This window comes from Xyrauchen texanus, chromosome 23 (genome assembly GCF_025860055.1).
Source record: "Xyrauchen texanus isolate HMW12.3.18 chromosome 23, RBS_HiC_50CHRs, whole genome shotgun sequence".
NCBI classification, from domain to species: Eukaryota; Metazoa; Chordata; class Actinopteri; order Cypriniformes; family Catostomidae; genus Xyrauchen; species Xyrauchen texanus.
Genome location: NC_068298.1, coordinates 18,805,650 through 18,830,069, shown reverse-complemented (window position 1 = coordinate 18,830,069; position 24,420 = coordinate 18,805,650). Strand labels below are relative to the sequence as shown.

General features: G+C 40.1%; 2 protein-coding genes across 2 annotated transcripts in view; both read left to right on the top strand.

The window, feature by feature from the left end:
• LOC127617054 (inositol polyphosphate 5-phosphatase OCRL-like) overlaps positions 1-6,431 on the top strand; it is a 22,767-nt gene extending 16,336 nt beyond the window's left edge. The window contains exons 22-25 of the mRNA XM_052088926.1: positions 1,048-1,175; positions 2,624-2,735; positions 2,825-5,175; positions 6,382-6,431. Coding sequence (XP_051944886.1) covers positions 1,048-1,175; positions 2,624-2,735; positions 2,825-2,949 — 365 coding nt within the window. The 3' untranslated portion in view covers positions 2,950-5,175; positions 6,382-6,431. The remainder of the gene's footprint in view (positions 1-1,047; positions 1,176-2,623; positions 2,736-2,824; positions 5,176-6,381) is intronic.
• LOC127617055 (non-neuronal cytoplasmic intermediate filament protein-like) lies at positions 6,366-24,420 on the top strand. The gene is made up of 10 exons (XM_052088927.1): positions 6,366-6,468; positions 7,051-7,192; positions 7,555-7,713; positions 9,117-9,236; positions 11,407-11,502; positions 15,457-15,594; positions 17,890-18,024; positions 20,341-20,451; positions 20,525-20,649; positions 23,755-24,420. Exons 1-10 carry the CDS (start codon positions 6,368-6,370, stop codon positions 23,795-23,797), a joined length of 1,170 nt encoding a protein of 389 aa, XP_051944887.1. The 5' UTR covers positions 6,366-6,367; the 3' UTR covers positions 23,798-24,420.

Genomic DNA, 24,420 nt, shown 5'->3' with positions numbered 1-24,420 from the left:
ATTAGGTAAAAAATTTAAAAAAAGAAACCGCTTTCTCTAGAAACTCATCAGTCAATCATTGTTTTGAGGAATGAAAGCTATACAATGCTTGAAATTAAAAAAACTAAAAAAAACTGAAGATTTCATACAAAGGTGTACACTGCAGTCTTCAAAGACAAAGGACAACTGGCTCTAACAAGGACAGAAAGAGATGTGGAAGGCCAGATGTACAACTAAACAAGAGGATAAGTACATCGGAGTCTCTAGTTTTGAGAAATGTCCTCAGCTGACAGCTTCATTGAATTCTACCCACTCAACACCAGTTTCTTGTACAACAGTAAAGAGAAGACTCGGGGTGCAGGTCTTATGGGAAGAATTGCAAAGAAAAAGCCACTTTTGAAACAGAAAAACTTCAGAAAAGGTTAGAGTGGGCAAAGAGAAACTGACATTGGACAACAGATCATTGGAAAATAGTGCTATGGATCTTAATCCCATGTTATTAATGTCCTGACTTTACATTGTGATCAGTTGAATGCCACTTTGGTGAATAAAATTACCAATTTCTTTCCATCAGAGCAAAATCTGTACATTTTTCAAAACGTTTGGCCTCCTGTGTGTGTGTCTGTGTATGTATGTATATATATATATATATATATATCTGTATTGATGGATGGATGAATGGATGGATGAATAAATGGAGCAGAGAGTAAGTGATTTTCCCAGCAGAAGGAATCTTCAGTGCTCTTTCACCATCTGGAGATTAGGAGAAACCTCTTTAAGCACTGTTAGAGCTACTTTCCATAGAAATGCTAATGCCTGCCAGTTCAGTGAATGTGACGGAATGCCTCCCTTTAAAACTACTTTGACTGGCTGGACTCTCCCACACAATTCATCCCTGTGCTCTGGAACACTGCTGCTGAGAGACTGAGAATTTTCACTCTGTTTTACTATCAAGGTTCTTGTGGCATCCTTAGATGTCTTATCCTTTTTCTTACTGCCATATTTTTCTCCTGTCTCTCAAATGTGCATTTTTACTTTTCACTGTGGTTCTCCTTGACATCTGGTTAGCTGGCTGTAATCACTCAGTTGCTGAAGCTCTGTTGATCTTCTTGGAGGCTCTGCCTGAGCCTGTGCTGTGTTATGAACTCTACCAGCGCAGTCTTGAATGCTCTCATGACAATCGCCTTTGCAAACAGGTATTTACACGGCACGGTACAATGGTACTTATTGTGTGGTAGTGTCTCAAATATATGCAGTGACCCCAAAAAGTATTCAGATCATTAAGACATTATAAATGTCAATATATTAGAAAACAAAATATCAAACCGAGTGTCATCTGTGAATAAATTATGGGAGATCATTTCCTAGAACTACTGTAACTTAAAATGTTGATACATTTTTGTAATTACTTTTTACCAACTGGTGTTGAGGTGATTTTTGAAGGTTATATGAACTCTAGGGTTGTTACAAATGATCCTGACATGGATACATTTTGTTTTAAAAATGTGACTGCGCATCGTGGAAATTGTAATAATAATTTTTTTTTTGTTATTTTGGCATCTATTATATCTGATACATGCAATGCCCTATGCCTACGTAACGTGGGCAAACAAATGGAAATTGCGTCATTGCACACTAGCAGCCACAGGTGTTGTATGATGAGTTTTCAACATGCCTTTTCAGCTCAAGGATCGAATGTCTGTTTGAAGCGCAAGAGGGATCTACTCTTGACTGTTTGAGAGAAAATTAAAGGTTACAGGGGATTAATGATGGTGATATTAACCCACTATGTATAATGCAGAATATTATGTATAATAATGCTATGGGAAAATATAATCATAATGTCAAACGTCATGTCTGCTTTAATTTAATAAGTAAATTATTATTATTTAACTGAATAACAATGCATTTCCATTGAATATGTATTTTTGAAAAGAATATTTATATATAATCAGAGATAATTATTTTTGAAAAATACAATTTTAATTTAAAAATGTTTAATTATATAACCAGTGACCGTGTGTAAGCAGCTTATGTATCTAACCTATTCTATATTTTACAGCAGAATTATTAGATAATATTTCCTTTTGGTGTTACCAGTGCCCTGTTCTGGCTGATTTCTAGTCCAAGTACATCTCTCATGGATCATTTAGCACTTTCAAGAACAGTGCTTTTAGCAAAATTTTAAAGGAACTCTTTGGCAAATGTCTTCAAAGTAATAGTAATAAAAGAATAACTTCAATCTTTACTTTTCTTGATTCCTACTTCACCCTCAATGAAGTCCGTTCACGCATATGTCCTATCACATTTCTTGGACATGTTCCACAAATATTTGACTACCAGAATGTGTCAAAGTACTATTTGTCTCCATTTTGAACTGTATGTATGGTTTGCTTTAAAATGTACAAACTTTGTAAATGATTTAGTTGAAAAGAAACTACATATTTATTTATTTTTACAACAAATGCCACTTGAAATTGGGTTGATATTTTGACTAATAAAATGATTTTTAAGTGGTTTGTGTCCAAATACTTTTTGGGCCACTGTATTTTATACTCTATTAATGGTCATCTAATGACATCTGAAATGCCAACCATCCAAGAGAAATCATCAGATAAACTGTTTGTTTTACTCTGAATAACAGCTAATATCTCAACTCCCACGGGCCCATCGCAATGTGTTCCGCTACCTGATGGCCTTTTTGAGAGAATTGCTTAAACACTTTATTGACAACAACCTGAACGCCAACCTCCTAGGTTAGTCTGAGTATTTCTCTTTTCTGCAGACCGCATATATTCAGTTGCATGGCTGTAGTATCTAAATTTTCCCTTGTTCCTCTGTGTAGCTACTCTCTTTGCAAGCCTTCTTATTCGGCCACCGCCCAAACTTGCTAGCAAACAGATGTCAAGCGATCGTCAAAGAGCCACTGACTTCATCTTGGGGTTCCTGATGGGAGGTGATGAAGACTGAGGGAGCTGACTGCAGAATGGAGGGTCAGACATTAAGGTGTCATGCTTCCTCTCTGGTGGTTCTGGAGTGAGGGGACTTAAACTGGACCGTTGTGGTGTGTTTGTGGCTGGACTTCTGGGAGATATTTGGGACACCCTGCACTAAAATGGCTAAAAGCTTTTTCATGGCAGTTTGGGAGCATTGGATAGTGCCTGCTTTTGCACAGACATTGCCCACTGGTTACATTGTACTATTCTTCTATTCCTTTCTCAAGGGAATAGTTTCTGGTGTCAACTTGTCTCCACTCTGCATAGCACTGGAATTATTAAGAAGTACACTTTGACTCTAATAAACGTCACCTTTTTGACTGTAGCATTTAGAATCGTGTGTTTAGACCCCACATTGACCGTTATTGACCTCTGGAGTAGAGCGCTGAAATACCAAATCCAATATTTGACTGAATATGATTGAAAATTAATATCTGGACACTCAGATAATGACTTTATAACACTAAAGGAAAGCCATGTTGAGGAGATTGTATTGACTGCTGCTGGGTTCAATTTTATCTCCTAGATCGGTTAAGTTATCAGAACTTGGAGCACCTTTTCTCTCAATCTGCTTGTCGGTCTCTGTCTCCCCTTCTTTTTGCCATCTTGAAATTGGTATCAGAATCATGCACTGACTTTCAGAGAAAGAAGTGTTTTATTAATATCGACTATCAGTGCTGAAATTCTGTTCTGTTGTCATTACTCACAGTTGGATCTGAATCATGATGATTCATACGGCTCTGCCCGTTGTGGTGTGCACATGTTATTTATATGGTGTCTAGTTTCATACTGTTGTCCTCAACATTGTACATTTTGATGTTCTTCATCCTTATGATCTGGCTGTGCTCCAGAAACACTTTCTGTATTCTTTGTAGTTTTGATGCCACAACCTACTTGGATATAGTTACCTTCATTATATCTGAAGTCAATGTTATCCAGAGGACTGGGATGAATCCTTATTCTTTTACAGGTCTGATCTAAATCATGTTGTGTTTCCAACACGTTAATGTTTAAACGGATGTGCTCACTGGGTGCTTTAATATTGTCTGTTCTGTAATGAAGATGCAATCATGGTCTTCTGTTTTCTCTTAATGTGTATGTTGTATGTCGTACTGCCCCTTAACTCCGAGTGGGAAAATTGAGTGTCCGTTTATAGTCATTTTGAACTTTTGTGCAGCAATGGTCTTGTTATACTTTGTATTTCCATGTAGTGACATCGATACATGGAAATCTCTTTTGCATTTATAGAACACTTTGGGATTCTGCTGAACTTATTTGTGAGTGGTGACTGAAATTCTGCTAAGGTTTATTTCCTTGAAAAACCTTTTCTTTATAGTAATCTTTGATGCCACAGAGGCTCAATACTACCCAACCAGTGTTTTTTTTTTTTTCAACAGCATATGAATAGGATGCTTCATCTGTTCTGTTATGCTTATAGTAATCATAAATCTAAAGCTATAATATTATTAGCGAACAAACCACCAAAACCTTTTCACAAAATAATGCATGTGATGCCTTCCCCAGTCCATTAGCAGTATTTCCTCTATGCTGGAAAAAAGAAATGAAAAAGAGTTGTCAACAAAGTCTTAATGTCCTGCTTTTATTTTAATAATCAAGAAGTGACTCCCTGATTGATCATGGCTGTAGCTAATTGCCTTCTGAGACACCCCCTTATTTACTGTGTTTACACGATCATACTTTGAATCACTTAACATCATCTATCATGTTTACAAGCTCCAGTCTGAGCTTTCTGCTTGTTCTTTTTTATATATCTGCTGTGAAAATGGCTATGGTTAAATTCCAGAGCTGTTATCCAGCCATTCATGGCCTGAAATCACTTGCTTTTCAATGCCAGTTGATGACGTTTCTGAAAGGAATTGACCTCATTGCTTGAGACTAAATCACAGGAGCAGGAATTCAGATTCAGCCATTATTCTAACACAGAGTTTTGGTGTGCTATGGCCACCACCCTGCCTCTTTGTTTATTGTTTTGTCCTGTCTTCTGTACCATTCAGTTTTTGTAATGTTCAGTCTGAAGTTTCTGGTACTTTGCAGCTGAGTGCTTGTACATTCTTTGTTTATTTGTGGGAGAGGGGTCGGGAAAGCTAATTAATTTAATGTAATAAAGACAATGACCATTTAATTAGGCTTTCTGAGATTTTTATTGAATATTGCAAATTCTGCAGCTTGTCGAGGAGAGGTATGCAATTACTTTTCTAAGCGACTACATTACATTTTCACCTGCCAGATTGACTGAGGGGCCCAAGCCATAGATTGGGTGTGGGCTCTTTTGAGACAGTTTAGCAGAGACAGACCACCAGTAATAAAATAAATGAGAGAATTTGGTAGATTTCAGTCTTTTCCCATTCAAGTAGATTGGAGCTGTACTTTTATGACGCTTGTTTACATTAAAAATAGCTGCCGATGCCTGGCCTGGAGCAGTCCAAAAATGGCTGCCAAGTGGACTGACTTGAAGGGCTTTTTGCTTTGGCCAAAAAGTAACCACTCAGAATACCTTAGTAACTGCACAGTAATGCCCTGGCAACCGCTTACAACACCAAATTAGTTTTGCATAGACAATCATCTCTCAAATTTACAAGTGAAGCTCTTCTAATACATTGTATTGAATAAAAATGTAGCTTTGTTTTTGTGGAGAACTGCAAATTCTGTAGCTTATAAGATGTGTTCTGATAACAGACAGTATGTTTACGTGCACTTTAAAAGTTTGATTTAGGTCAGACTAAAACAATAATTTGTCTTTTTTTAAATGTCATCTAAATGCTTTTGTCTGACTGAAATAGTACAAGACTCTTGTTTGCGAAGCCGGACTAACATACCCAGATAATGCATTCGTAGCTCGGCTTCTTCCAGCATGTAGTATAGATCTACTCATTAATCTGACCCCAATGTTGTGCACACACATTTCGAAAGACAGGGGGTGTGTGATGTGTATTTATCCCATTGTATTTGTCGTGCATCCATCAAATGTTGGATTATGCATTCTGACAGGTGAATACTGTAGCTTGAGACACAAAGACCACTGTTGCTCTATTATAACTACTCAATCATATGGAGTGTCATAACTTTTTAAAGTTTATCTCTTTAAGTTATGGCTCTTCAGCACTGAAATATCGTTCCACAACAACGAATTACCAGTGTACTCTGGTTAATATTTGTATCTGCTTTCTATAGGAGTGACCTAAACTATTGTTGATATGGCTAAATTGTCTCTGCTGCATGTGAAAGGTTTGTCTTCTGACACTGCTCCCCTAGTTAGTCCACCTTTAGTTCAGTGAGAGATCCCACAAGTGTGTGTGACATTCTCAGCCCCAGCATCTATAAAGACCCCAGTCATGTTCAGTTGTTATCTTCTGGTTTTCCCTGCTGCCACCATGGCCATGTTAAGAGTATCTTCATACCGCAAGATGTTTGAGGAGCAGCAGTGGAGCCGGGCTGCAGAACGCTGTGGATTCCAGGCCCGCTTCAGTGCAAGGTCAGTGCCTATAGATCTGAAAGCCTACACATATGCTGGTATATTTGGAACACTAGATAGTAAATAAATGTAAAGCAGAAATAAGTTATAGAATTGCATTTTGGCATTCAAGAGCATTCTTCCAGAAAAACAATTTATAGTTAAGAAAAGATTTGTTGGATTACATAATGTTATATTGATGCTCATTTACAGTAACACAAAGTTTATTGTTGCTCAGACATCTGAAAGATCAAGTAGAACTTTCCCAGATTGACTGTCTGGGGTTCATCTTTACTCACACTGCTCTGCTTTGTTTCTCAAAAATTAATGTATGGTCCGTACTGTGTATTATAGTCACCTTCTGGAATTTGCAATTAGTTGTGTGCAAATTTTTTAAATAATGTAATAAAATTATCTCACTCTTTATTCTTTCTTGATTTATAAACATACCTCACATGCACTTTTTAACATGTAAATGTGTTACCAGTTAAGCCATTTTATGCTTCACTATTTCCCCTTTTACTTCAATGTTGTTTACTTATGTTTACTGAGGAAATAAATGAACCATTTTGGCTTTTGAAAAGTTTTCAGTCTTTTTGACAGGGGTGGAGTTTCAATGAGTGAATGTCCCGAGCCAGATTTTGCTGCAGCTCGTGCTCTAAACAAGGAGGGTGTGGCTCGATTTTTCCATGAGAGCTCTGTCATCGCCGCCCTCAATGATCGCCTGGCTGTCCTTATCGATGTGGTGAGACTTTCGCTCCCTCGCATGAAATGTTTCTCATTTATATACACACACGAGGTTCTGCAGTATAATCAAATCAGCTGTGCACACACTGAATCTAAAGGTCTTCCTGTGTGTGGCCCAATTATCATATTTCCATTACGTTTAATAGGGTCAGTCATTTGCCTGAGGGTGTAAAGGAAATCATATTAAGGCCATGAATATTCTGGTTCATAAGTCACAATGTCCTCTACTGATTTTGAGTATACAGTATGACACTTATAAATTACGCATTACACTGTTATAAAGATATTAGTAATAACACATTCATTTTATACAGTGTTCCTCTGCTTTCATACCTTTTGTGAAATGTGTGGATTTGGTAGGTTCGATGTCTGGAGGAGGAGAACGAATCTCTGGAGGTTCAGATCATTGAGATGGAGGAGAGGATGGAGTCAGAGCGGAGCTCAACGACCACCAACAACATCAGTGGTCCTGCAGACTTCAATCTGGAGGCTGTGATAGGCAGACTCCGCAAAGAGAAGGTACCACACAAACTCCAACCTGGATGATGCTGGAAATTTATGGTGGTTTTAAAGGGATAGTTCACCCAAACAACTCTCATCATTTACTCACTCACCTTTTTTCTTCTGCAGAACATAAATTATGATTTTTAGAAGAAGAATTCAGCTCTGTAGGTCCATATAATGCAATTGAATGGTGCCAAAATTGTGACGCTCAGAAAATCACATAAAAGCATCATAAAAGTAATCCATAAGACTCCAGTGGTTAAATCAATGTCTTGAGAAGTGACATGATAGGTGTGGGTGAGAAACAGATCAATATTTAAGAATTGTGCTCAAAGTGGTGGTGTATTATTTAAATAATTTGGGTAATCCGATTTTCGACTCAAAGGATAAATGTTTCTTAAGGTATTGTCAACAGACTTCATAAAATTAATTTTCACTGTACTGATCACTCTTTTCACCAACCTGTCTCATGCATATATGTGTTAGATTAGATTTATGTTTAGTAATAAAGTTTGTCTGTGTTCAAAAACGATGTGACTGGTATATTTTCATAAATAATCTCATCCCTGTTTCTAAAAGATTTTGCTTCAAAGCTGTACCTAAATACATGTGATATTATTTTCAATAAGCCATGAGAATAATATCACCCAAATTAAGTGAATTAATCATAATTCACTAAAGCTAATTCCTTACAGTAGAAATTGTGAGCTGATACAACTAGATGTTGTTTTACGATTTCAATGGTGGAGAATCTATTAAAACAAATAATCTAGTTATTTGTCATTTATCTAATTTATAATGGTCGTCGAACGTGACTAATTCCAGTATACATTGAATTACCTAATAAGGTACAATAAGGACAGTTTAATTCAGTCCATAGCTCACATGTTTCGAGACCCTAAATTCCCTCTTAAATGTTGCATACCAAATATCCTATATAATGCTGTGAGAATGAAAATCAATTTAAAGTTCACTTCTAAATGTCACATTTCCTTTATTCCCTACATATAATAGTGGTAGAATTCGTGCAAAGTATCCTACATATTATGGTGTGAGAATGCGGGCATTTTAACTGATCCCGTCCACATCTCTAAATTATATGTGAAATACCCTACACTGGGATGGCAAAATGATAAGATAATTTTTATTTTTGGGTGAACTATTCCTTGAATTGACACCAGTGAATTTTGAAAAGTTGTTTACATTTAATTAGTTCAAATGTCACTTTTTACAATTCATATATGCTATTGATTTTTTAATTGCAATATCCTTATATTAATATTTGGAAAATTCCAGACAGTGTTGCTTGACTATATTAAGAGCTGTAGTTTTATCATTTGGTAATGTCATCAGAACAATTTTTTTTATCTATTCCTGGGCCTGTTTTGATTTATCTGCTGGTCTGTTGTTTCTCACAGGAGGAGATTTTATGTGACACAGAGGAGCTTAAGGGTGAGCTGCAGCGTCTTCAGAAGAAATATGATGAGGTGGTTGAACAAAGGACTCTCATCCAGCTGGAGCAAGAGGATGTCTCAGTGGTAATGAAAAGTACACGACAAATGCAGTTCTTTTTTTGACATGTGATATGTACATAGTATATTAAATTAAGCAGTCATTTAGCAATGGATTATTTTTTTTATCCAAAGCAACGTATAGTATACCCTTATTAAAGGAACAATCCCACCTAGCTTTTGGTGGAGATTGAATCAGCATTCTTATTACAACCATAAGCTTTAACCACTATGCAACACCAGCCCACCATAAATGTATATCCAGATTCTAATTTATATATTTGTATATGATTATAAAGGCATTTATAACTTTAGAAAAGTTCTACACTGTCCCCACCACTAGAGCGCATTGTTGGTCTGTGCTCTGGATGGGTTGTTCTCCAGTGATGGTGACTGAAAGTCCCTGGAGTGGCACAGCATAGCTGCTGTTCCCAGATCGGTTCTGGAAAGTCTGATTATGGGCCCTGCTGTCTCCCGGCAAGCGGCCACTCTGAAACCTGAGCTGCTTTCTCTATAAACCACTCCGTCACCCCACAGATGCCAGAGCACATCTCCAGGAAAACTGCAGATGTGGGAAAGCTTTCACCATGCTTAATAATTCACTCATTCAGCCTCTCATATCTCCTAGATGCAATACAGAGAATGGCTTAGCTCTCAGTCTGGGCTGAGATGTGAATGGAGGGTTGAAGAGAAAAAATAAAAGAGTAAAGAGAAAAAAATATATAGTTATAATGGATTCAGATGGATAACATTGAAATATGATTGCAGTCTTATATAGATACTATACTGTAGAGACATGGTCTGGTAACAATATTAGAATGGTAACAATAAGAGATTTAAAGGAATATATTAATAAATCTAAATGACACCAAATTAATCGAAATTAATTGATTGTCTTAAGCAATCAAATTGATTTTGGGTGAGAACAGACCAAAATATAACTCCTCTTTCCCTGTACATCTTGACATTGCATTCTCTAGGCCTCATCATGATTTCAAGTTCCGTCACACTTCCTAGTGCTTTGCGCATGTGCAGAGTGCTAGATGGTGCTAGGAAGTGTAATTGAGCTTGTAATCGTGATCAACAAGGTAACTGCTGATGCCAAGATTTATAGGAAAAAAAGGAGTTGGTAGGAGTGGTCTCTTGTCTTCCAAAACCAATTAGATCACTTAAGAAGATGTGTTAAACCATTGAAGTAATTTGGATTACCTTTTATGCAGCTTTTATGTACTTTTTGGAGATTTAAAATGTTGTGGCACCTATAGAGTTGAGATTATTTTAAAAATCTTAATTTGTGTGCTGCAGTAGATAAAAAGTCATACACATCTGGGATGGCATGAGGGTGAGTAAATGCTGAGAGAATTTAAATTTTGGGGTAAACTATAGTTTTAATGGATTAGTTTCCTCAGAAGGAAAGATGGGTTTGGAACAACAGTTCGGGTGAGTAAATTATGACAGAATCTTTAAAATGTTTGAGTAACGAATCTTTAAGGTCATTATTCTCTGTTCTAATTTTCCATAGAAAGGCTGAACTTTCAAAAGCCCATCATATTTGTGTTTACAGACTTAAAAGCAGCTACTTAACATTCTAGTATTCTGTTGTCAGTAATTTACAGCATCTGCCAGGGTTTTTCACTAGCATTTTAAAGACATGATGACCGTGGATATAGGTAGCATTAGAAAGTGTGGTTGGAGTCACCAGTACTGCGTCTTGCTGGAATGCGGTGGTTTCAGAGGAAGCTCAGCCCTTTGGCAGTGTGGAACAGAGGAAGCAAATCAGCATCAAAAAGATGTCTAGACTCCCTCCAATACCAGACTTGTGTTCAAGCTGAGATAACGGGAACAGCGGCCACTGTTCCAGTTCTGGGCTCCGGGGAAGTTTGTGTGCTCTGTGCTTCCACTTCTGCCCAGACCCACTGCCACACTGCAGAATTCACATGCAAATGCTTTAATTCTGTATAATTGAATTCCTCGACAATTAATCAGGCACTTAAGATACCCTGATGAGCCGAATAAAGCAGAGCTTTGTCTGAATGGGGGAGGACAGGCTGTGTGTGGATCTCATCTTCCCTGCATTGCAGTTTTTACCAGGGTGCAATCAGGATAGCCCGGTGACAATGATGATAATCGTGATAGTAGATGCAGAGGGTAAGTGCTTTGTGAATCAACTGACCTTTATTTCTGCTGCCCCCCTCAGGAGGTGGATGCAATTACCGCTTACTGCCTGGCCCTTCGAGAGCAAGTGTCCATCTATGAGGAGCAGCTGGTAGCCATGGAAAGGCAGCATGAAATGGTAAGGCAATGCAGAAGGTCAACAATAATAACTCTCTTTTGAGGTTTGGAAATTGAAAGTAATCATTTTACATTAGACCGTAGAATTGTTGGCACTTTCTAGTAAGGGGCAAAGTGGGACTTTCACCTTTTAAGATGTCTTCTCTTATTGTAATGAGAACAGGATTAGGGGAATAGAGACTGACAGGAAACACAGTCCCTCAGATCACACAGCAAAAGAATGTAGTAATCTCCCATATGAGGAATCCGGAGGTATGCAAGTGCTGGAAACAGAAATCTCAATCGCCCATATTTTTTTCTCTTTGATTTCCTCTTGAGCCTATTGATCCAAGATGGTCTGTGGCAGTGGCCACTCAGGATCCAAAATGGTGCTATTTTGTCACTTAGCCCGACTTATTCAGCACATGGACATCGGAGCAACCGGGGTTCGTGTCTACCATCACCAGACACTGTTCAAATATAGGATTCATGCAACAACCAAGCTTCATGATGATCTGCAGGAGTTGCTACGCAAACTCAGCTTGCTGCGGAGACCAGGCCTCTAGTCCTCGGCGTGGCCTGATGCCTGTGGGAGGGGACATCGCAAGCGGTGTGTGAGGAAGCGAAAGCGCAGCAAGAGGGCGGGGGTCCATGCTAGGCTAAAAACAAATCATGGCTGGCCGGCTCTCCCGTCTATCCTGCTCTCAAATGTTTGCTCCCTGGACAATAAACTGGACTACATCCGACTCCAGAAGACTATGCAGCGTGAGCTTTGAGACTGCTGCGTCTTTGTTTTCACGGAGACGTGGCTCAGCGACAGAGTTCCGGACGCTGCCATTCAGCTAGACGGGCTCGCAGAACGCTCACCCTGACGAACTGTTTATTGTCGCCGGAGATTTCAAACATGCGAATCTCAAGACAGTGGTCCCTAAATTCCATCAGTATGTAGACTTTGCAACAAGAGGGGCGAACATGCTTGATCTTGTTTACACAAACATCCCAGGTGTGTACCGGGCAGAGCCCCGCCCCCACCTCAGCTACTCAGACCACATCTCTATTATGCTAATTCCAGCATACACACCACTCATCAGTTGCTCAAAACCGCTCCAGAAGCAGGTGAATACCTGGCCAGCAGGAGCCATCTCTGCTCTTCAGGACTGTTTTGAGTGTACTGACTGGCACATGTTCAGGGAGGCTGCAACATATGGCGACTCTACCAACTTGGAGGAATACACAGCATCAGTGACCAGCTACATCAGCAAGTGCATTGATGATGTCACCTTCTCCAAGACCATCACCACATGCTCCAACCAGAAGCCGTGGATTACTGCGGAGGTGCATGCACTGCTGAGGACCCGAGACTCCGCTTTCAGAGCAGGCGACAAGGCTGCCCTAAGAACAGCGAGGGCCAAACTGTCCCGGGCCATCAGAGAGGCAAAGCGCACACACGCCCAGAGAATCCAGTCACTTCCAGGACAGCAGCGACACCGGCGCATGTGGCAGGGCATCCAGGCCATCACCAACTACAGGACAACATCAGTTGCCTGTGACAAAGATGCCTCCCTTCCAGATGCTCTGAACGACTTTTACGCTTGGTTTGAAGCACAGAACGACATGGTGGTGAGGAAGACCACCCCTCCTCCCAATGACAAGGTGCTCTGTCTTACCACGGCTGATGTGAGGAAAACTCTAGGTAGAGTCAACCCACGGAAGGCTGCTGGACCAGTCAACATTCCTGGCAGAGTGCTCAGAGGATGTGCAGGCCAGCTGGCAGATGTTCTTACCGACATCTTCAACATCTCTCTGAGCAGCGCCGTCGTTCCAACGTGCTTCAAGGCCACCACCATCATCCCCATGCCAAAGAAGTCTTCAGTGTCCTGCCTCAACGAATACCGTCCCGTCGCACTCACACCCATCATCATGAACTGCTTCGAGAGGCTCGTCATGAGGCCTTTAAGACCCAGCTGCCCCCCTCACTAGACCCACTGCAGTTTGCGTATCGTCCAAACTGTTCAACAGACGACACCATCACCACCACCCTCCATCTGGCCCTCGCCAACCTAGATAAAAAGGACTCATACGTTTGAATGCTGTTCATGGACTTCAGCTCAGCATTCAACACAATAATTCCTCAGCGCCTGATTGGAAAGCTGAACCTGCTGGGCCTGGACACCTCTCTCTGCAACTGGATCCTGGACTTCCTGACTGGGAGACCTCAGTCAGTCCGGATTGGGAACAGCATCTCAACCACCACACTGAGCACTGGGGCCCCCCAGGGCTGTGTGCTCAGTCCACTGCTGTTCACACTGCTGACTGACGACTGTGCAGCAATGCACGGCTCGAATCACATCATTAAGTTCGCCGATGACAGGACCGTGGTGGGTCTCATCAGCAAGAATGACGAGTCAGCATACAGAGAGGACGTGCTGCGGCTAACAGACTGCTGTAGAGCCAACAACCAGTCTCTGAATGTGGACAAAACAAAAGAGATGGTTGTTGACTTTAAGAGAGTGACCGCTCTCCTCTGAACATCGACGGCTCCTCTGTGGAGATCGTCAAGAGCACCAAAATCCTTGGTGTTCACCTGGCGGAAAACCTTACCTGGCCCCTCAACACCAGCTCTATTACAAAGAAAGCCCAGCAGCATCTCTACTTTCTTCAAAGGCTGAGAAAAGCACATCTCCCACCTCCCATCCTCACTAAATTCTATAGAGGGACTATTGAGAGCATCCTGAGCAGCTGCAACACTGCCTGGAGTAAAGCCCTGCAGAGGAGAGTGAGGACAGCTGAGAAGATCATCGGGGTCTCTCTTCCCTCCATCAAAGACATTTACAAAAAACACTGCATCCGCAAAGCAACCGGCATTGTGGATGACCCCATACACCCCTCACACAAACTCTTCACCCTCCTGCTGTCTAGCAAGAGGTACCAACACATTCGGGCCCTCACGGCCAGACTGCGTAACAGCTTCTTCCCCCAAGCCATCAGACTCCTCAATACTCAGAGACTGGTTTGACACACACACACACACACACACACACACACACACACACATGTCTTGAGTTGCACTTTAATTATGGTCACTTTATAACTGGCTGCTACCTCAATAACTGCTATGTGCATAGAACACTCATCTCATAGTATCTAATATTATGTTTACATTTGGTATTTTTAGAAACTGTCATCTTTTTGCACTACTGTGTACTGGTCTCTCACTGTACCTTTTGTCCTGTTAATTTGTAGTAATTTATTGTACCGTCCCGTACTTTTTGCACACGTTTGCACGTGCACTTTATATAGGTATGTTATTTAGTCTGTGTAGTCTCATGTGGTTCTGTGTTTGTCCTATGTTGTTTTATGTAGCACCATGGTCCTGGAGGAACGTTGTCTCGTTTCGCTGTGTACTGTACTAACTGTATATGGTTGAACGACAATAAAAACCACTTGACTTGACTCTGTATCATATTTATTACACTCCCTCTGGGATGTGCGGTGTAACTCCCAGTACAGGCATATGGAATGAAAATAGAAGTTCCTCATGTTTTATTAACTGCTATTATTATCAGCGTATTCTGCCATGGGGGGGGGTGATGTTGGAAGCTGCCACCCTAAAAATTAGCTTTGCCACCCCAACTTGGACTTGACTCGCATCCTGGAGACTGTGCGTAATGGTTTAACCCATCTATGTCTGGCATGGTCCATAACAACATTCTGCCCATGTCTGGCAGGACACAGCGTTCCGCCTCAGTAGACATCCCCCACCCCCCGGTCAGACAGAATCCTCCGCAAGACAACACTGCACAACCCCCCCCCTGCCGCTCTATCATTACTTGGGTTGAAAAAGCTGAGATTCGGACTCAATCTCCTCATGAACACTTTATTGGGCCTAGATTAATGAACAGCTTTCCTGTCTTGAAAAAGCAGATATTATTACCTGAGGAAAATCAAGAGGTCATAATGTTTTGTTTGTCGACAGAGGGTGGAGAACCTGTGTGAGCCCAGGCCTCTGGATGAAGGTTCTCCCATTGTTTCCCTGCAATTCCCCTCCATTGATATCACACCAGCTATCATGGACATCAAAGAGTATTACAGTGAGCTGGCTGAAAGCCTAAAGGTACATCAGACACATACAGACCATGGAACTTTAACACATATGTACTTAAGCTGTTTTACTCCCACATTAACTTTCCTTTTGTCAAGCTGTCATGGCCAGAGTTTCATAGTATTGGGTATACAGTACTTCCATTTTGCTTTAATGAAAACATGCATTCTAACTGGTATGGACCCTGATTTGAGCATGTTCCAAAAAGCAACTTGTGTGCTTCAATGGAAGCAAAGAAATCTGACCTTTGAAACAAATGAGTTAACATGGCCATTGTCACAAATTTGTTTATTTGTTTAGTGACCTGAATAGTGCAGAATTTTTAATGGTGCTTATTCATTTTACCCCATAACATTTATTTTGTTTAACATTTTTTTACATTTTAAAACTTTATTTACAGGCTTAAATAGATTTTGAATCCCATATTTTCAATGTGGACCACCCTATTTTCAATAAGTTAACCCAAAAATGAAAATTCCGTCATGTGCTCATCCTTTAAAACTTTAAACCTGTATGAATATTTCTTCTGTGGAAAACAGGAAATGTAGCAGAATGTTCATGGTGCTCTTTTCCATGCAGTGAACCTGAATTGGGATTGATGCTTTTAAATTGTCATTAAGTTGTCAATAGGACTTGTAAATTATTCTTTGGGTGAACTAGCATATCTCAATGGGGCTGGTATGTGTATTTTTTTCCTTTCCTGTTTCACACTACTCTTTATGGGACAGTTTTGTATATCTAAAAGCTCCGTCCACAGAGCACTATTGTCCCCTCTATGTCATTTGAGGAAAGTGGACTCTCTAAAGGTCATTCTAGAGCACCAGTGCCCTCTGACCCCGTTTGCCCCAGAAGTAGATACTCTCTACTGGGGTCAAAGCAGCAATCAGTGCTCTGGAGCCCTTCCCAGGCTCCTAGGCAGAATGGGTCTGAAGTGTAGAAGAATGCACTTTTCCACCAGGAGACTGGAGAGCCTTTAAAGTCCCTGTAAAGTCAAAATTAAGTATGTGTTCTGAGTTTATCATATCACAGAAAAATGTGTTATTAGCCACCCAGCCAAATTTGAATGATAAAAAAGTCGGCAAGTACATAAAATAAGCTATCAAAATCTTGAAAAAATGAGCAACGGTCTCTGCTCTCAAACGCTGGGGGCGTGTCCGCTGGCTGCGCTGAAACCACGCCCACTCGCGGGAAAGCTGCCGTCGCCACACACACTCAACTGTCACCGCTACAGCCGGAATGGATGCTCCTAGCAGTTTATTAGGTTTTACTAATAAAAGTAAAACTATACTTTATATATATATTTTTTTTCGTCTCCGACGAAAGTTTATAAAACTATCCCTTGTAAAATGATCACTACAGAGGCGGGTTTTGGTGGTGATCCTCAGCTCTCCATCAAGGTGGCTCTTCACAAAATTAATCCACCTCTTCTTGATGTGATCGTTTTTAGGAAATTTAAATAAGGACACCGATCTGTTTCAGTACATGATCGCATCCAGGTAGTACGCATTTCTGTGCGAAGGCATAGCTAACTAGCAAACTGTAGGCTGTAGTAACTAATAATAGTACTGACAGTAACTTCATGATTGAGCCAAACTGATGCTTGAATGTGCTCTATTTATATTGTTAGGGAGCGGCCAGCCTCAGGGCTCCAGTGCGTCATCAAGTAGGGGCGTGTCCAGGAGCTCAGGGGCTCCAGTGCGTCATCGAGCCCCTGTTTTAGGCCCGCCCAAAAAATCCGGAAAATAGCAATGGTGAAAAGCTGTTTAACGGTCTAACTCCACAATTCAGTCCTTCACAGTTCACAGTCTTTGTAATATGTTTTAGCAATACATTTCTAACATTTATAATGTGTTTAGAATTTTTTTTTTAGAATTGCCTTTACAGGGACTTTAAAGAGTCTTCTAGTGTGTGTTTGAGTGTAAGGAAAGCAGGCATAGAATATCTCCTGTTAGTGTGCTAAATGTTGTATACATGCACAAAAAACAACACCCATATACACAAACACACTCTTAACCACCTCTCTCCGATTTAAAAACTGGTTCTTTGTTTTTAATTAGTGTTGTACAAGGTCCAGTTGTTTCACTCACACTTGATATTGATTGTGATTTGGGGCAAACAGTAATTGGAGGCTGATTTTTGTCTGGTTGCACCTGCTGACCTGATGGGCCTTCATATGCTTTCTTTGGGAATAATCAGTGATTCATCTTCACAGCCTGTTCTCTGTGGATCTCTGTTTAATGGGTTTCTCTGTGAAGTAAATCTGTTTCTGAGATCCAGTAAGTCTGAGGCTGTGAACCTGCCTTTCAGTTCGAATCCAGAGCCTCGAGTGCTGCCACCGTTGATGCTGCAGAAAAGGGGAAGCAGGAACAGCTGGCTGAGCTGACTCGAGGGAAAGTGATGGACATTTCCAAAGAGACCGACGTGAACAACTTGAAGGACCTGGTGAGTTAGTTTACCCACAATGCAGCTCTTGAGCTCTGAACCACCAAAAGGCCTAAATCAGAGTAGATGCTATATTTTATTTGATATAAACAAAACTGGCTGTGATATAGATACGGTCCATATGTCATACTGTGGTTAGGTCTGAGGTCACTTCTGATTTTCATCGGAAGACCTTAATGTTCTCAAAATTTCACAGTTTCAATGTTTTGTCAGCTGAACGTTCTGAGCCCAAACACACAATAGTACTGCGTATAGAATGGAATTAACTTCTATCCCTGACTGCCTAGTTTTCATTTCAGCTGACATACAGAGTTTGCTTATTTATGGGAATGACAACTGCAATATACAGCCAAATTCACTGCTTAAAAATTAAGGTAATGACTGCCATATTCTCATTAAATCAGTAGAGTGTTTACAGAATCAAACTGAACAACAATTTGTTAATGCTGTTATGCCTCTTCTCCTGATGCAGTGCTAGCAAATTACTGAGATGGATGTACTTGCCTTGACATACTGTACATTAAGGTCCAGAGAGAGCATGCTGTTTGAAAGTAGCAGCTTGAAGAACATAAACAAAATGCAGTGCTTCTGTTGACAGCAGTTTTCTAAAAAATGTCATAATATTACTTGGGTCAAAAATAGCCTAACTCTGCTCATTAACCTGTTGACACCCATTTTTCTCATGTGCAGTGCGAGACGCCAAAGCATTGCTATGGTTATCACCATGTCAAGCATCATGGGTTAGGGAGTGACTCCTGTAATACATACACAGTTGGAATGATAATTTAGGGGATTCACTCATGCTTTTAAATTCAGTTGTCACACCCAAAACTTTGCAGTGTCTACATGGCCACAGATTCACTCAAATGATTGACTTGGACACCCACCAGTTCAACAGCTCAGCATCAGACATCAGTCCTCGTGTCAGTCCTAATGGTGAAAATCAGTGTTTAGGAGGAGCGGTAAGAGCTGAGAAGTTTTTGTGGGGGAGGGTGTTTCACAGTGCAGAGTCCTCAGTCAGACTGACAGCTGAGGAATAAAGTAAGAGTACTCCTGTTGCCCGGAGTGTTTATTCTGAGAGAGATCACTAGGTGATGTGAGGAGTGTATTGTCTCTAACAGCGTTTATCTCTCTCACTGTTCCATTATGAACAATACATTTCACAGTCTGCCAACGCACTCTCTCCCCCAATCATAAACTTCATAAACTTAACACATTCCTGCAGTGCCTCAGGAGACGGCAAACCATACTGAGCCATAGTAATAAAATCTCACCTGTCAGACTCCCTCTCCGGCAAGAAGGGTTTTTATTTATTTTTTTAAAGGAAAAAAGACAGTAAAGAAAAATTGATGGTGCATCAGGATAAAGAGAAATCATTCAAGATTTGTTTCAAACAAATAGAAACTGCTTATTGGCCACGATTTACATTCACCATAACAAGATATTTGTTGGTCATCCACAAATGGCACCTTTTCATTTGAAATGGCAAACCGGGAGGTTTGGTTCTAATTACTGTGCTCATAGCCCTTCTTTTAAAATAAACTGACCCTTTCAAACCATACTGCCCACTCTCATAACACAGGATCCTATTCCCTGATCTGCAGCACAACCGTGATGCGTGCTTTGCTTCTTTCCTATCTCTCTCTCTCTCTCTCTCTCTTTTTGCTCTTCCTCTCCCTCCATCTCACAATGTCTTTCTCTCTTCCTATTGCTTTTACTACTTCGTCATTTACCTCCCCTCTTAGTCATGTTCCTAATTTACCTGTTGCTCTCATTCCTTCCATGAATTATGGATACTAGTGATCTAGTTGCTCTGTAAGACAGTTTGCCTAAATAAACTGTTGGTGGTGAAATCAGGTCCTGTTTAACTTGTGCTGTACAATATCGGAGAGTCACGTCCAGACTTCTCAAGGCAACATGCCAGACCTCCCTAATCTCACTCAAAACCCAATGCAGAGCTACAGCTATTTTCATCGTCCGACATCTCATCAGCCTGTTAATAGCACAGAGCCGAGAGTCTTTGTGATCTACCTGAAAGAGAAACAGCCGGCAATCTCCATCCGTCTCTGACAGCTGACTGTTTAACTTGCCTGATTACAGTAATTACTCAGTCATGCACCTTGTGTCCAGACATTTCTCTAAATTGTGTTTGTTGTTAGGGGTATATACAACATGAAATATCAACATGCTCACAGAAATGATAGTTTTGGACAAAAATAGCCATTAATCACAACACAACGGCAAGATCAGGGTTATGTTACAGTATATATTGTATTTTTGCACACGTTTGTGTTTATTGTAAATGTATAATTTTAGATTACAGAGCTGCATAAAGAGGTGGCTGAGCTGGAGAAGTATGGAGATGAGCTTCAGGCTGAAATAGAGGCAGAAAAAGCTAAATACATGGAAGAGATAGAAGAGCTAGAGGTACAAACACTCACCCTTTGAATTTGACTACAAGGAGCTCTCAATATCTCACCACTGTACTGTTTTTGGACAGAATTACATTTGTCAAGTGGAGGAAGAGCAGGCTGATCTTCATCTTCAGATGAAGGTGCAAAGTGGGGATTATGAAGAACTGCTGAGTCAGAAGATGGCTCTGGACATAGAGATCGCTGCCTACAGGTGATACATGGTTAACTACTGGCTAACTAAAAACATATTTCATTCAGAGCCAACAAGTATTGCTAAAATAATCTTGCTAAAATTGTACCAGTATTTGTGCAGGTTATAATTTGTATGCGATCAAATGCATTATCTCTCATATGCTTCTTTATAAGTAGCACTATTTGTGTGGCAAGTCTGTCACACATTATTTCTGTCTGGTTAAAGTAAATAATGAGCAGGGAATATGTGTGCACAGAACTCAGCAGAGAGTTTGACTGATTTCTGCACAATACCCGCCATTCACAATATTTTGTACATTCACAAGATCCCGCCACTCCTGGCTTGCTTATTAAAGCTGTACTATGGAACTTTGGGTTTTCTGGCGGCAACTGTGGTTGAAACTCTTGATGTCGAATTAAATCACTCAAATATTTCACATAATTAATGTGATAACTTCAGCCCTAAAGCTGCTGGCATTGGATATTGTTAGCTCATGGTAAAAGACATCAGTCTGCTCTACTGTTAAAAGCCTGACTGGTTGAACTAGTGGTAACATTATCATCATTAGTGAGTAAAGTTGCAGGTTTGAATACATTCTTTTGTTACCTTTTTATTTTAATAAACCGAGATTGCATCCGCACATCTGTGGATTTATATCTTGTGCGTGGATCATGGAGAGTAGCATGAGCCTCCACATGCTGGGAGTCTCTGCGGTGTCATGCACAATGAGCCTCATGATAAGATGCGTGGACTGACTGTCTCAGAAGCTGAGGCAACTGAGTCTTGTCCTCTGCCACCCGGATTGAGGGGAGTACGAGGACCTACTAAATAGTGGGAATTGGGCATTCCAAATTAGGAGAAAAGGGGGATTACAAAAAAACAATGAAATAAGACCGTTACCATTTAGACACAATTTTCACCTGCAGAGCCAGAATCATAACGTGCTATATTAATGGTGATATTGTTATTCATTTTAACATCTATGTTATTACTTGCTTTGAGGAACATCAGAGAATACGTATATATAGGATTATGTCATTGCACAGCAGGGCGCATGAGTGACACAATGCACAGATGAAGACATACCTAAGAATAGTGCCCTCATTCCTGTGGCCAAGCAAGGTCACAGGAAACACTTCCCCCTTGCAGTCGCAGAAAACATTAGGTCATTTCCTTCTTCCCTAAACCTGTTCGTTTACATGGCACTAACCGGAATGAAAAACTCCCCTGATGTATGCGGCATGACTCATCCACCACATAACCTCACCAATGATCCCTTGAAACGCTCCTAAATTAGAGCCTCCGGGCCCCAGAGGAATATTGCACAGGAAACGACTACCTTACAAACAATGGCTCATTAAAATGGACATAAAGAGCTGGTTTTGTCTCCTCTGTCAACAAGTAAGGCTGTTGATGCCACTTGTGTACTTTCTGACCCAATAGCTTACTTTAAAGTCAGCTAGATTGTCTACAGGTTGTAATTTGTGCATCGTCAATGATGTGTCATATTTTTGCCTCTTGCTTATTCTTGATGAAAGACCATTAATAAGAGATGTAAGCTTGGTTTGTATATTCATGGGTACTTTAGAAAGCTGTCTGCTCCACAAACCCCTGATGACACAATGCTGTCATCTCCATTGCCATTTGACTTGTGAAAAATCCCAAATGCAGTTTTTGCCAGATGCTGGTCTGTCTTGCCTGTGACGAGCATTATGTTAGATTCAGCATCATTATCAGTTTAAAACCCGAACAGGCTGCACACCATTCATCCCAGCATCTGTGCCAGCATCTTAACAGACATTTCATCTTGATATACAGTTGCTTATGATTATTCTAACACCATTTCTGCTCCAGACACAAGCGCTGTGTTAAAGGGATAGTTCACCCTAAAATGAAAACTCTCTCATTATTTACTTACACATCTGGGATGGCATCATGGTATGACTGTCTTTCTTCTGCAGAACACATATTACATTTTTTAGAAGATAGAGCTCTGTAAGGTCCTTACAATGAAAGTAAATGGGTGCCAGCACTTTGACAGTCCAAAAGTCACATTTAGGCTGCATAAAAGTAATCCATGCAACTCCAGTCGATCTATGAATGTCTTCTGAAGCAAATTGATTTTTGTGTTCACAAATAATTAGATAATTACAATTTTTACGTGAACTATTCTTTTAAGGCTAAATCCCTCCCATAATAAGCATGAAGCTGTCTAGACTGTAATCTATTTCTGTATCTAACATCTGAACAGCTATGCCAGCCACTTTATTTTTCCTGTCAGTTTGAAATTCAATGATTTTTATTTATTTTTTTAAATTTTATGTTCTTTTTGTATTTAACTTCTGACCATTTCATCAAAGCTATCTTGTGATTTCCCGGTCTTGAGCCTTCTCTTCATATATTTTGTTTCTAACCAAGAACATTACGCAGTTGTAGCAATACTAACATTTCGTTTAATGTTATTTTGTTTTTATAAAATAAATGTTTATACTATAATGGATTTCATCTGAAAACAAAGTAGGGTTTTATTTTTTAAACAGATTTTATTTTCATTGAACTGTTTTTGAATGAAACAATGTATTATTGTTGAAGTGCAGCCTCGTTAACAGCTCATTGGTTTTATGAACATTCTGAGACGTCAACGCTTCCAGTGTAGACACAGTGTAAAGCTTAAAGGAATAGTTCACTCAAAAATCAACATGTGTGATGTTATTGTTTCAAACCCATATAACTTTATTTCTTCCATGAAGCATGAGGGGAAATTTAGAAGAATGTTGACACTGCTAGTTTTCCATACAATAAAAGTTCATGCTGACAGATGTCAGTCAATATAATTCAGTCTAACATTTCCTTTGTGTTCCATGGAAGAAAGAACATTTCTTCATTGGACCTTGTGTTTATGAGCTTCTATTGTATTTTAAAGCAATTTATAGTTTGGCACCGAAATAGTTACCCTAACCCTTTTCTAGCGCAGATCAAATGTAGCTTTATTTTAAAGTCAGGATTTTGAAATTAAGTGTTAAAAACTGCTCAGACCGAGATGTAAGGTATGCTAGCCATGGGATAAGCTTTGGGGGGGGAATAACAGCAGTTTGAGTTTTTTTTTTTTTTTTCCTGCTCCAGGGGATTGGTGGAAGAAGAGGAAGAGAGACTGAGCTGCCTGTAAGGTGCAAGAAAGGTTTAGAGAGCAGAGACGCCAAGACATAGATGTTCTCCTCTGGACGGCAGCAGACACAAAGAAACACTAAAACTACTTACAATTCAACCCTTAACAGTGAGCCACACAAATCAGAAAAGAAAAAGAAAACAGATGTCAGACACACTTAACCTTTTGAGCAGATTTAAACCTTCTCTAAAGATAAACATATGAGTGTTCATGCAAGCTTATTGATAACTGGTCAGTGGTAGGTAACCTTAGGTCCTCAATTTAGACTGTGGAAAAATCCTTGTGAGGAGTGTGTTCGCATTGGGGGTATGCTTGTAGAAAGTGTGAGAGATGGGGTTGGGATCTTCAGTACAGTAATCTTCTGTTTGAATTTGAACAGTCCTTAAACCTTTCAATGATGCACACACATAATCATAATCTCTCACACATATGCATACACACATTCACTGTTCCTCTTTCTCTCTCTCTCTCTCTCACTCTCTTGGTGTGTGTGTAGCTCTGTTGAATAATTCACTCTTTGAGCCTTGTCATTCTGCAAATACAGGCTCTTGCACGGTCCAAAAGCTTTTTTTAGGGCACACAATGAGTGATAATGCCCTACAAAGAAAGGTAAATAAACAAAT

Bases quoted from the DNA above. Each gene is read 5' to 3' on its own strand.
- LOC127617055 (XM_052088927.1), top strand. From the start codon at position 6,368: ATGGCCATGTTAAGAGTATCTTCATACCGCAAGATGTTTGAGGAGCAG. The intron at 20,452-20,524 runs GTACAAACACTC...GTTTTTGGACAG, and splicing joins AAGAGATAGAAGAGCTAGAG to AATTACATTTGTCAAGTGGA. The intron at 20,650-23,754 runs GTGATACATGGT...TTCCTGCTCCAG, and splicing joins ATAGAGATCGCTGCCTACAG to GGGATTGGTGGAAGAAGAGG.